Below are 14,014 nucleotides of genomic sequence, written 5' to 3'. Positions count from 1 at the left end.
TTGTTAGCAGTAGTAGCACAAGTTACAAGAGAAAAACCAAATGAAAGGAATGGCTGCATGTCATTCACAGTACTAAGGAAAAAGAAGGTATTTAATAGATGCTCCTTTCCACAACGGTTACATAGATGGGTAGGGGGAATTCACCGACGCAGAAGATTCCACCAATAAATGCCTATCCCAGTCATGTCAATGCAACAGGAACAGAGATAACGGTAAAAGTAACTGTAATAACCGAATAAATGTAACCCACAAGAATCACTTTAATGACAAACAATTGTTTATTTTATATATATATATATATATTTTTTTTTTTCTGATGTCTCTAGCGTAACCACCACAAGCTCTTGGAATCTATGCATGAGAGAGTTGGGGGGAATCGAATTAATAGACAGGAGCAGATTAAGGATCTATAAAAGATCTGGTCTTATTTTGTCGGTTGTATATGTCCTTCACCTTCTTCGATCGTCCATTGATTTTGCTACCCTTTATTCATCTTCAGACATCACTTTAATCTAATCGACATGGAGCAAGAACTTTTGGGTGAACAAGGGCCCTCCTTTGGAACTGATGCTGATCAAGAAAAGAAGAAGCTTGCATATTTCTTCCCCCGGTTTTGGCACTACTTTGGATTTTCTTCACTATCTGGAAAAGATAAATCCACAAAAATGAGCAAAAGTCAAGATATATGTATAAATATAATATTGCAAATATATAGAAATATTTGATTTATTATTGCCTTTATTTTCATTCATTATAATATTTTATGTGAGACAGGATTTGAGGGCATACCGATTGTTGTAGGGCAGCTGCTATGTTTTTTTACATTATTGGAAGAAACACAAGTTGCTGAACCCAGATGGATTAAGAAACTTTTGTCTTTGGTCTTCCACATGATCACAAAATACACTAGCGATATCCTGAAAATGATGTGTTTGTCATTGTTAGGAAAAAAAAACATTAAAAAAAAAAAGAAAAAGTGGTTTTTTTATTTTATTATATATATATATATATATATATATATATATATAATTTTCTTTATTATAATTAATCAACTTTCCAAGTAAAAAATGTACCTGAGTGAGGCCATTTTGGAGTAAAATTGAAGCTGTAGAATTGTTCAGAATAGGATAGTTATTTGCTGTTGTAAAGGCGGTGGGGGTGGTTGTATCAGCAAAACCTGTGAGCTGGGAGGGGCTGCATTGTGCCACAGATGGCAGTGCTGATGCCATGCTAGTCAAACTCTGAATCAAAATTCATGACAAACAGGAAAATCTCATCAGCTCTAATGGAGGAAATTGGGTAATCGTTAATCCATTAATATTGAAAGGCTAGATTTTCATACCTCTGGCCTGGCCATGAGTCCATCTAGGTCCATTCCAAAGTCATAGAACATGGGATTCACAGAAGCAAGCTTCATTGAAAGGAACTGGTAAAATGACAAAGACATCATCAGTTTATGTTTTTTTTTTTTCTTCATGGTATTAGTTAGTGAATATATATATATAGCAAGAAAATTCGGTTCGGTGTTACCTCCACTTGATTTTGTAGGGACTGAACATAATTGATTATCTCATCCAACATGAGGGCCTTTCCAGCTACCTTTTCTCAAACCAAAACACATGAAGTTGTCAGGAAAATATTTCTCATATATATATAAAGGAGAAGGAAAGATTGAAATGAAGACAAAGAACTGAAATCCACCTTCTCACAGCCAGGAACTAGTCGTTGTAAGATCTTTAGCCTCTGGCTTATTTTCTCTCTTCTTACCTGAAAACCAATTTACAATGAGACGTATATATATGTGTGGTCATAACAAAATTTTGCCATTTTTTTTTCTTTCTATTTTTTATGCGTGGGGATATCATAAAGTTGGCAATCTCCAGGGGGTGTTTAAGAATGACTTGTACCCTTTCTGCAAGGCTGTGACTATCTGTTGCCTGGCCCCTCCTTGCTCTTACATGGATGTAACCTGTTGGAGGCTCTTCAGGAAATTTCTTCTGATCTTTCTTTTCAGGTTTAGGCTTCTTCTCTTCTCCTTCTTTCAGGGCACCATTGCATTTCTTTTGTTTCTTGTTTTTCCCTTCTGTCGGATCCTAATAAAATGAGGAGCATATAGTAAAGATCAAAATCCAGTTTGATTAACAAAATAGGATCCAAAGATTCAAAATCTTGAACAACAATCAGAACCCACATGAGCAATAATTGAAATTATATGTATATCATATATATATACACTGTTTTGCTATGAATAATTTGTTGGGGCCTACCTTAGATTGAGCACAAGTCATGGCCGAAACCCCATTTCTGTTCTTCCTCTTCTTCTCAATAATGGAAGTCACCTTCTGAGTAACCTGCTCGCCACTGTCAAGCTTATCCACCACTGCTGAGGACTCTGTACTTTGTTTTTTTGCCAGAGAAGGCTTATTATCACTAAAAGCAACCTTTGAGGCGTGGTCAAGACAGCTACTTTCATGGATTCTAACATCAACAGGAATCTCTTGTATAGGTTCAAGTGGATAAAATTGAGAGAAATTGCTAGTGTTGATATTTTCTTCCATAAAGCTAGACATCTTAATAGGGACCGGGGTGTTTGGCAAGAAAATTGATTCAATTGGAAAAGGGTGGTGTTGGTATGAAAAGGCTGCCATTTAAGAGCCCTGAAATTGGAAATGGAAATTATGAAGAAAGTGATTGAAGAGAAAGCTTGGCAGATGACAATTGAAGGGAGGCAGAGGTAGCAGTCAAGAAAAGTCGTCCGAGTCTGGCATACTAAGAGGCAAGGTTTATTTATATATATAAAGATCAGAAGAGAGAGAAAAAGTAATAAAAGGTTAAACTCTTTGGTAGTTCATTCGCATGCAAGTGTCTGTACATTTGACTGGTCTTATCTCAGCAATTATCTCTCCTTCTTAAATGAGTGTCCCCACTCACAACACCCACCTATAAAAAAAAATAAAAAAAATAAAAAAAAGCACAAAAAAAGGGGACACAAAACCAATCTATAGTTGCAGGGGAATGTGGGGATATCAAAGATCCAAGACTTCATTTCCTTGAGGATAAGAAGCCCATTCTTTTTCTTATTTTCTCAAATGGTGATTTGGAAAACTACCAAAACAAAGTGCTAATCCAGTTACCATATACTTTCTCTTAAACCTGCCCTAGGTGTAGTATCAAATATAATCTACTTATGCTTCTGCTGAATGCATATAATTTTAGTTCATAGCAATCAGTTGCAGGCTCCTCTTTCTTGTAAATGGGAAACTTCAAACCTTGCTAAAACAGGCTAATATGGGCTTTGCATTAACATAATTAAGAGGCCATTTTTTCATCAAAAGTATAGCTGTCCAAGACACATCTCTGTATGCTACAATATTAATTGGATTCTTGTCGAGAAAATGAAAATGCTCCTAAAAATTATCAGGAAGCATCCTGGGGCTGTAATTTAAAGCACCCGATGGGTACCATCAAAAGATAAAAAGGTCACTGTCAATAGAGAGAGAGAAAAAAAAAAAAAAAAAAAAAGAGAGAGAGAGGACAATTAATATCTCCCTCCTCTTTTCTCTGCTATTGGATCAGTGATTAATTAAAAGAGGCTGAAATAAATTATTTGATTTGGGTGTTTTCCACCAGCTTGTGAAAACCCTTATCACGTTTTATAATTATTTTCTTCCCTTCCCTTGCTGATGGGATGGTTCATAGGTATTTCATAATTCTGGCCAGACCTTTGATATCTCCCTCCTCTTTTCTCTGCTATTGGATCAGTGATTAATTAAAAGCGGCTGAAATAAATTATTTGATTTGGGTGTTCTTCACCAGCTTGTGAAAACCCTTATCACGTTTTATAATTATTTTCTTCCCTTCCCTTGCTGATGGATTGGGATGGTTCATAGGTATTTCATAATTCTGGCCAGACCTTTGATTGATGCAAATTTCTGTTTCTTCTTTTATATTGGGAGAGGGAGTGAGCTTTTTGGAAGCATCTCTCCCATACTCATGCCAAGAGCTCTGAGATATGGCTATGTTTGCTTATGGTTATGGATTTAAAAAAAAAAAAAAAAAACCTTAAAACTATTCATCTCAAATTCAATTCTAGCATTTATATTTTATACGTTACATCAATCACATTTTATTACTATTCAAATAACAAAATTACTACAAAACATTTATTTATTTTTTTTCACTTTTTCATATTAAGCATTCTTATTTTTTTCACACATCAATCAAATCTTATTACAATTTTAGACCACTTTTTTTTTTTCTTTTTTTTTTTTCAAACTATTGGCAAACACAGCTTATATGGATAAAGCATTGCTCCCTCCCTCATTTTCCAAGCTTGGCCCAACTCGAGTCCAGTACTATAGATTTGACAGCCCGATATTGGAGAGAGGAAGCTTAATTAGTTTGTCCTCTTTCTACAATTAAGCTTCTAAATAGCATATTAGCTTTCTTTATTTATTTATTTATTAATGACAAACTTCTTAACATCGCGTATGGCTATTACAATACCATTAACAAAGGGTTTTTTTTTATGTGAATCACTTCATCCATAAAGGAGGGTGCATTTTTTGCTAGCCTATGAGTCACTCTGTTCACCTCCCATCTAACATGAGAAACTTCATTGTTGAAATGATTATAGCACAATGCGAGCATCGTTAAATAATTGGCCATAATGACACCAATTTTTACGCGCCATCATTTCTTAAAGCATGCACCACTAGTAGTGCATCTCTTTCGGATTCCACCTTATTCTATTACAACTCCATCTCTTTAGCAAATACTATGACTGTGTTTGGCAAGGGAATGGAAAAAGAGAGTGGAACAGTACTGTAGTATATTTGATTGATATGAGAGAAAAAAGTAAGAATATTTTGTATAAAAAAGTAAAAAAATTTGTTTTGTATTGATTTTTTTTATTTGAATAGTAATAAAAAGTGATTGTTGTGATATAAAAAATAAAAATGTTGTAGTTAATTTTAAGAATAATTTTTTAGGAATGAGACTTGGTCTGGTCCAGCCTTTTGGCAAACACAGCCTATATATTGCCCATAAAGCAACAATAGATTTTATAGCAACTGGATCAGTAATATTTTTTCTTGGAGTTTGCAAAATGGCCATCACGGCATCACCTCTCCCACAGAATTACGTACAATTACTTAAATGCCCATCTTTTTGTTAAGCTTGTCTACCACATCATCTCTGTTTACCTTTTCTAGTCCCTCAAGGGACTTGCAAATTAAAGTGAAGAGGAGGCCGGAAAATATTATACAAAACCCTAACTTCCCAAAATAGGATCCTCTTTATTTTACAGTTAAAATTAATGTATGTGGTGCCAATTGCCCTCAAACCAAAAACAACTAAACCAAATCTTTAATTGTAAGATAAAAATGTAATATATAACATTAATCTTTCTTTATTAGGTTTTAAATTCTTTGGCCTTTTCATGATAACGATACTCACATATACTTTTATATATATACCGTTATCATAATTCCAATTCAAATATATCACCAATTCGCTCATAATTGATTCATGCACCTCGTTGAATCCGTAATATATATATATATATATATATATATATATATACACATGATCACCAATATCTACATATAGCATATATAGAGACAAATAACACAATTCACAACATACGTATGGATTTGAATCTAGTGCCGTTAGCCATGCAATATGATCAATTAAATGAAAGTTTCAACTAATTTTTTAATTAGTCTTATTAAAAAAAAAAAAATTTAAAGGTTGGGTAAAATTTTCATACATGTCAGTATTATAGAATAGTTATGAACAGGGGCGAATCCATGCACCCCGGGCTAGTGTGCCCCTTTTTTATAGGTTGAACCCTCGAAATAATTAATCTTTTACCCCATTTTTTTTTTAATTCCCCCCATTTAAACTTTTGGTTTTCGTCTCTAATTGTGGGATAACAATATAATTTTTATTTCTTAAATATACTTTTTGAGCTATTAAATTTTTTCTATTCTCGTATCTGACTTTTAAATCTAAAGAAAGAGGTAAAAACATGAAGGAAAAAAAAATCTAAAAGATGATTTCAATTGGTGAAATGAGTAATGTTCAAAAATATATTTGTATGTTATAATTATTTATAAATTATAAAAGGGATTAAAAATTAGTTAAAACTGACGTATTAGTGAGAAAATTGAATAATAAACTCTGCAAAAATTATAGTCACATACTATGAGGTTACAAAGTCATAGATACAAACAAAAATTCTTACAATAAGGTGTTATTTATGACTTCAATTTTTCGTTAACTCATGTACAAAGACAGTTAAAGAGCAAACCTGCTCCGAGCAGACTAGATCTAAGACATGGGTAGCCAAATTTTCTAACAAAATTTATTTGAACTGACCCCTTACACCTAATTATCCAGGCCGTGAGAAATAATCTCTAACACCTAATTATTTATGCTTATTCATGAAGACAGGTTTAAAGAGAATAAACCACTTATTCAAAACAAAATTACAAACAAACAATCAGCAAGCAGCAGTAGCGGTCAAAGATGAGATGAACAACCTAACATGATAAAAGATGGACGGACGCATAACAGAGAGGCCAAAGTTGTTAATCTGGTCAAAAAACACTTACAAACATATAAAAAAAATAAAAAGATTTTTTTTAAAAAAAAAAAAAAGAAAAAAAAAAGAGGGTAAGATCGGAAAGTAAAAAAAAAAAAAAAGGGAAAGGAGATCTACTCTCTTCTCCTCTCAAAATTGTTTTATGAGAATAAGAGCGAGAGACTGATGGAGGTTACCATGAGTGTATAAAGGTAAATTAACATGGGCAGACTGATATGACACGTGTACGCGTGGAGGCCCCTCGGCCCCTCGGCCCCTCGTTGTCGTTTAATACGTACGATTCAGACCTCTCTGTGCATGAAAGTGTCGTTCACTGATCGTAAGGTATCTTTCGGGGGCTTTGTGTGCTGCCATCAAAAGCAGCACCCAAAATATATATATATATATATATATTCAATTTATGAGGAGTCAAAAAGAAAAGAAAAAAAAAAAAAAAAGTTATGGATAGGAACAAAAAGAAAAAAAAAAGGTAATGTATAAATTTTAAAAAATTAAATGGCTTGGCAAGGTAATTAACTTGACAATAAATACACGAGTAACACGATTAGATATATGGCCCTTAGGAATTTGAAGAGTTAAAAAGGTTGAAATTTTGGCATATTCATTGGCAAACAAGGCCTATGCAAGTAATGCAACCAATGACTATAGACCAAAATCATAATTAACCTATTCATAGCTAGCTGGCTATATACAGACTACAAAGTCAATTCTAGTACATATATGACACCTTAATTTGCGCTCCTAGTACCATTCTATCGTGCTAGTAATTATGGCCTTTTGAATTTTAACAATAGTTTAGCAAATGACTTAAAAAAGTGAATGAACAGTAAATTTAATTGACACGTAATTTTTTTTATTTATTTTGTAATAATTTTTTTATTTGAATAATGATAAAAAATAACTGATACGAAGTAAAAAATAAAAATATTATAATTGATTTTGAGATGAATTTTTTAGGTCTTTAGGTCCGGTCCGGTCCAATCCAATCATTTGGCAAACATGCCCAAAAATATTTATGAAGCCATTTAACAGAATTGGGATTGATAGCAATTTTTGTTCAAATTGTAGCCAATTTTAACCGTAACAGAGATATTTTGATGAGGCTTATCTATCTAAACATGTGTTCGAATAGTCTAATAATTTGTTCGTACACAAGAATCCTATCAATAGCTCTCTCAATTGCCAACTTAATTGGAGATTCCAGTCTGATTTGACATTATAAATAATAAATGTCACTTGGAACATCATGGGACTATATGACCATAATTAAGCATGATTAACCTATATGTTCATAGTTAGCTAAGGCCAATTCTAGAGTGTAAACGAGCCGAGCATGAGCAAACTTTTCTTATTCGGGTTCGACTCGTTTAAATTTTACTCGACTCGAGCTCAAAGACGAGCCAAAAAAACAAGCTCAAGCTCATAATAAGTAGAGCCGAGCTAAAAGCTGGTTCTTATATTTAATGTGTTTTTTTATTATATAAATTTAAACTTTAAGTACTCTTAAACGGTTCAAGAAGCCATCTTAAAATATATTAATACTTCAATTGTAGGTATAAGTAACACATTGTTGAATCCAATATCAATTACTTAATTTGATATTATTTAATCATATGATCTCATTAAATTATATCATATGATTAATGATTTAAATTATTATCATGTTAACTTATTATCTTTTTTTTTTTTTGAATTGAACTTATTATCTAATTGTAATGCTCAAACTCCTAAGTCCTAAATTTCAAATGCTCTAATGGTCATACACTCATACTTAAATTATATCATCTTATTATCTCACAAATCACAATTCATATTAATATAATAATATTATCTTACATCTAAGATCATGTGATACACATTTTCTAAGTATAAAGTATCTAATAATGCTTTGATTAAATGGCTGATGGCACAATTACACAATAAATTGTATAATTATACCATATGATATAATGATTAATGATTATATCAAATATTTATTATTATTATTATATATATATGTATATATATATATATATATATATATATATATAAATAAATAAATAAGTTATATGGTATATTAATATATTTGTTATTATTGAGTAATATTGGTTATATTGTTATTTGTGTCTTAATAAAAAAATATACGAGTTGAGCTTAATAAGCGAGTCAAGCTTTATTCAAACCGAGTTTATACGAGCCGAACCCAAACTCGCTTAGAAACACGAATACCCTAGTCAATTCTACTCAGTCCCATACCGATCAAATTCTACCCCACTAAGTACCGACACTCAGCGAATGCTCATAAATATGTGGAAATTGTATACATTCTTGTCAATTAGCATTTATCACATTTTTTTTCTTCTTCTGATTTTTGTTTCTTTTTTCCTCCTCGATCTCCTCGATCCTTTAAAAGTAAGTCCATGTACAGCTAGGCCAGAGGAAAGGCTTCTCATATATATCTTGTCGATGACTCTTGAATTATTGAAGATCACATTAATTTGTTACGCCGAAAATGCATATTCCTAGTTAATTTCCTATAGGCTATTATAGCCTATAGCCATTTGGCCCATTTCTTTATTTAGTTGTACATTATTTTTGGGTATTCTTCTAAATAGAAAAATAGCTATTTCTAGAAGAATAAAATAGTCTCCAAAAAACTCAATTTTTTTTTTCAAACCCATTTTATTTTTGTTAAAAAAAAAAAAAAAAATCTTCTTAACCACCCTAATAGAACCATTGGGTACGGTAGTGGTGCGACTACTCCCATTTCCCGGCCAATTAATGCTCAATAGTGAGTGTTCTAAAATTTTTGATTCAATTCTAATAAGAGCACAATGAGTTGTCCTCATACAGAAGAACTTGTGTAGATTGGCCGGTGTGATACACGCATGAAATGGTCTATTAATATATAACAACATTATAAACACCAGATGATATATATTAATGGAAATTGTTCACATTCTAGCTTGTCAACTAGCAATATATTCACCACATTTTTCTTATGATTTTTGTTTCCATTTTCCCTTTGATCTCCTCCTCCTTCATTAAAAGGTCAGAGCCCAGAGGAAATGAAAGATATCTTGTCGCCGAGTGTTGAATTGCTGAAGAGATGAAAAAGGGCGGTGGCCAGGTACATGCATGCAATATTATTAATGCATGCATGGTACAGCATTGAAGACAAAACTCCTCCTCGAGGCTCAAAGGGGTTTGTGGAGCATATCTTTTGAGAGCGACAAGTCGGCCACGCGCGTAAGGCGGGTTGTTTGTTGTCCTTATTTCGGTGGGACTATGTATGGATCTATCCATCCCTTCGATACTCGTGTTTTGCGTACAGTGTTATACACACGCCTTTCATTTCATTGGATCGTACGTACGTACGTATGCGCAAATTTTCATGTATTCTCTCTCAACTTCACTACTTCGGGAGAAACAGAATCGTGTCGGATTTTTCATCTATATATATATATATATATATATATATGCACGGTTTCTGTTTTCATCGTCTTGTTTCATTACAGTCGACGAAATGCAAAGGCACTCCCTCGATCGAGCTAAGTGGTCAACTAAGAAAACTCACGTTTTTAGTTGTGATATATCATTTAGCAATAATTATGTCCGGGTTGTGTGGCTTGTGCCCAACCGCGGTTTTGGCATAATTTCGGCATAATACTATTCATCATACTCTTTTATTTTTTTAATTTTTTTTATCTTTTATATCACATCAATTTTATTTTATTTTATTATTATTCAAATAAAAATCACTATAAAACAAAAAAAAAAATCATTTTTATAACAAACATTATTACTTTTTTCAATTTTTTTTTTAAAAAAAACATTTTTACCTTTTTTTTTTTTTAACATCAATCAATTTTTGATACAGTATTGAACTGAAACCGAAACGAAATCGTTTACCAAACGAATCCCATATCGTGACTAGCATTATGTTAGAATATTAATTTAAATTATTAAACATACCCTTTCATATTGGCTTAAGTTTTGGAACAATATTGCAAGTTAACATAGTTAAGAAGAATTGCGGCGGCTGCCAGCTTCGGTACCATACCTGCAAACAAATACGGTTTAAGTCATTCTGTGGCCAGTCACGGGTTAGGTTTTAACCATGCAGGCTGTAAAGGCGGGTTGTTAAAGAGATTTACAAAATCCGCGGTGCAGCGTCACCGCCCCACACACAAAAGAAAAAAATAAAAAAAAACCCCTAAAACCCTCTATCTCTCTTTCTTTTCTCACGCAATCATAGACTCGATCTAAAGAAGATTTGAGAAAGAGAGGAGATCTGAAGAGACTTAAAAAAAAAATAAAAAGAGGCCAAAATAGTGACGTCTTAATGGTGACATTTTTTACCGAAAAAACGTCACTTTTTAAAATGCGACACTTCAACAACATCAAAATATAAGGGGGTTACAAAATTTGGAATAGTGATGTTTACTGTTCAAATGTCACTAGTTAAGGGTGTTTTCCTAAAAAATGTCACCTTATAGAAGAGGATGTGCTACAGTAACGTATAACTATTTACCTGTTGCCTTTTAAAAGGTGACATCAGACCTTTTCATTCATAAAATAAATAAAAATAATAATTGATATCAAAAAATATTTATACATACCAAAAAATAAAATAAAATAAAATAATTTCAAAATAATTAAAAAAATTTTTTTTGAGGGGTGGCTAGCATCTAGCAGCCACCCCTGAGGTGGGGGTTGCCTTCGGGCCATGCCAAGAAAGAGAGCTTGAAGGCCACCCCTGGCCCATGGGGAGGGCTACTGTAGTAAAAGTCAAGTGAGTTGCTTATCTTATGTAAAAGAGTATCAATTACAAAGGTTTTGTATGAGTGAACTTTTTGTAATCTTTATTTTTTTTATAGCTGGTTAATTTCCTTGGTTTGGCTGCTCTAAAGTAGTTTTACTTTTGAAGAGTTCTTAAAAAAGTTTCAACTTTGTCACCAAAATCTTTGTATTGATTGATTTATCGCTTTTCATATATTTGGTGAATGTTTGTGTGATTAATAAATTTTAAAATCCATGTTAACCCCTTATAGGTTTTATTTGTAGTCTATTTATAATATTTTCAGACTCTTATGAGACTTTGTGCCACATCCATATATGCCTCTAATTGTTGACAGTTTGTGGCACCGCAAAACAACTGTGAGATGTGTTCATGACATTTCAAGAATAGTGTTTTAAAGATTCTAAATTAGTTACAAATCAATCACAAATTTGAGAAAATACAAAAATGTCAGCTACAAGCTAGGGATAGGACAACCTGTTATGCTAGACAAAGTGGTGATTGAATATAATTTCAAAGTAGAAGTTTTGAGTTCATACCCTATTTCTGTAATTCACTTTCCATTTTAAATATATATGTCACATATTGAGCTTCACTTATTCAGGAGAAGTTTAAGCCCACAGATGAGAGCAAGTGTAAAAATATAAATTCAATGGTTAAATTTACAATTTCCAATAATAAATAGTAAGTTAAATGATTAAATCTTTTGTTGGAACCTATAGTACTTTTATCCTTGGCCATTTCAATTAAAATATAAAATGTTTCCCTTTGAGTAGAACAATATTGCGAGTTAACATAGTTAGGGGTGGGCAAAACCTGCCCAAACTTAGCCCACCCACCCCGCCCCACACACAAAGATCGGTTTTTAGAATTAAATTTGCGGATCCGGGTTAGGTTTTTAACTACTTGTGCGGGGCACAAGACGAGTTGTGGGTAAGAGATTTTAAAATCCAGATTTTTTACGCTGTCACCTTGCAGCCCCACCCATACAAAAAAAACCCTAAAACCCTCTATCTCTCTTTCTTTCCTCACACAATCATAGACTCTAGAGAAGATTTGAGAAACAGAGGAGTGAAGAGACAAAAAAAAAAAAAAAAAAAAAAGAGGCCAAAATATATAGTGATGTTTTTTACCCAAAAAAAGTCACTTTTTAAAACAAAACACCTAGAACGCGACACTTCAACAACATCAAAATATAGGGGGTTCACGAAATTTGGAATAGTGACATTTACTGTTCAAACATCACTAGTTAATGGTGTTTTCCTAAAAAATGTCACCTTATAGAAGAGGCGCGGCTGCGCTACTGTAACGTCTAACTATTTACATGTTGCCTTTTAAAATGTGACATCAGACCTTTTCATTTATAAAATAAATAAAAATAATAATTGATATCAAAAAATATTTATGCATACGAAAAAATAAAATAAAATAAAATAATTTCAAAATAATTAATTTTTTTTTTTTTGAGGTGGGAGTTGCCTTCGGGCCACCCCGAGAGAGAGAGCCTGAATGCCACCCCTGGCCCATGGGGAGGGCTACTGTAGTAAAAGTCAAGTGAGTCGCTTGTCTTATGTAAAAGAGTATCAATTACAAAGGTTTTATTTTTTTATAGTTGATTAATTTTATTGGTTTAGCTGCCTTAAAGTAGTTCTACTTTTTAAGAGTTATTCAAAAAATTTCAACTTTATCACCAAAATCTTTGTATGAATTGATTTATCACTTTCCATATATTTGATGATTATTTGTGTGATTAATAAATTTTAAAATCCACTTTAACCCCTTATAGGTTTTATTTGTAGTCTATTAATAATATTTTCAGACCCTGATGAGACTTTGTGCCACATCCATATATGCCTATAATTGTTGACAGCTTGTGGCACCGCAAAACAACTGTGAGATGTGTTCATGACATTTCAAGAATAGTGTTTTAAAGATTCTAAATTAGTTACAAATCAATCACAAATTTGAGAAAATACAAAAATGTCGCACAAGCTTGGGATAGGACAACCTGTTATGCTAGACAAAGTGATGATTGAATATAATTTCAAAGTTGAAGTTTTGAGTTCATACCCTATTTCTGTAATTCACTTTCCATTTTAAATATATATGTCACATATTGAGCTTCACTTATTCAGGAGAAGTTTAAGCCCACAGATGAGAGCAAGTGTAAAAATATAAATTCAATGGTTAAATTTACAATTTCCAATAATAAATAGTAAGTTAAATGATTAAATCTTTTGTTGGAACCTATAGTACTTTTATCCTTGGCCATTTCAATTAAAATATAAAATGTTTCCCTTTGAGTAGAACAATATTGCGAGTTAACATAGTTAGGGGTGGGCAAAACCTGCCCAAACTTAGCCCACCCACCCCGCCCCACACACAAAGATCGGTTTTTAGAATTAAATTTGCGGATCCGGGTTAGGTTTTTAACTACTTGTGCGGGGCACAAGACGAGTTGTGGGTAAGAGATTTTAAAATCACCGGGTACATGCCCTGTCCCGCCCCACACAACCCCACCCGCCCCCCTCCAAAACCCTAAACCCCTCTATCTCTTCTTCTTCTCACCAATCATGGAGTTCCTAGAAGATTGAGAACAGAGATATAGGAAGAGACACTTAAAAAAA

At 32.8% G+C, this 14,014-nt stretch overlaps 1 protein-coding gene across 1 annotated transcript; it reads right to left on the bottom strand.

Moving 5' to 3' along the window:
• Positions 1–73: 73 nt before the first annotated feature.
• LOC132175694 (transcription factor bHLH137) lies at positions 74–2,748 on the bottom strand. Its single transcript, XM_059587716.1, has 8 exons — positions 2,268–2,748; positions 1,908–2,093; positions 1,702–1,767; positions 1,531–1,599; positions 1,343–1,426; positions 1,074–1,241; positions 790–917; positions 74–642 (listed from the first exon to the last, which is right to left on the bottom strand). Exons 1-7 carry the CDS (start codon positions 2,646–2,648, stop codon positions 825–827), a joined length of 1,047 nt encoding a protein of 348 aa, XP_059443699.1. The 5' UTR covers positions 2,649–2,748; the 3' UTR covers positions 74–642; positions 790–824.
• Positions 2,749–14,014: the final 11,266 nt, after the last annotated feature.

The sequence above is a fragment of the Corylus avellana genome, chromosome ca3 (genome assembly GCF_901000735.1).
Source record: "Corylus avellana chromosome ca3, CavTom2PMs-1.0".
NCBI classification, from domain to species: Eukaryota; Viridiplantae; Streptophyta; class Magnoliopsida; order Fagales; family Betulaceae; genus Corylus; species Corylus avellana.
The sequence above is the reverse complement of the archived record's forward strand: the minus strand, read 5'-3'. Positions and strand labels throughout refer to the sequence as shown.

Excerpts from the sequence above, each read along its gene's own strand:
- LOC132175694 (XM_059587716.1), bottom strand. The coding sequence starts at position 2,648 with ATGGCAGCCTTTTCATACCAACACCACCCTTTTCCAATTGAATCAATT. Across the intron at positions 1,768-1,907 it reads GTCACAGCCTTGCAGAAAGG|GTAAGAAGAGAGAAAATAAG; the intron begins GTACAAGTCATT and ends ATTGGTTTTCAG. Across the intron at positions 1,600-1,701 it reads TAGTTCCTGGCTGTGAGAAG|GTAGCTGGAAAGGCCCTCAT; the intron begins GTGGATTTCAGT and ends GTTTGAGAAAAG.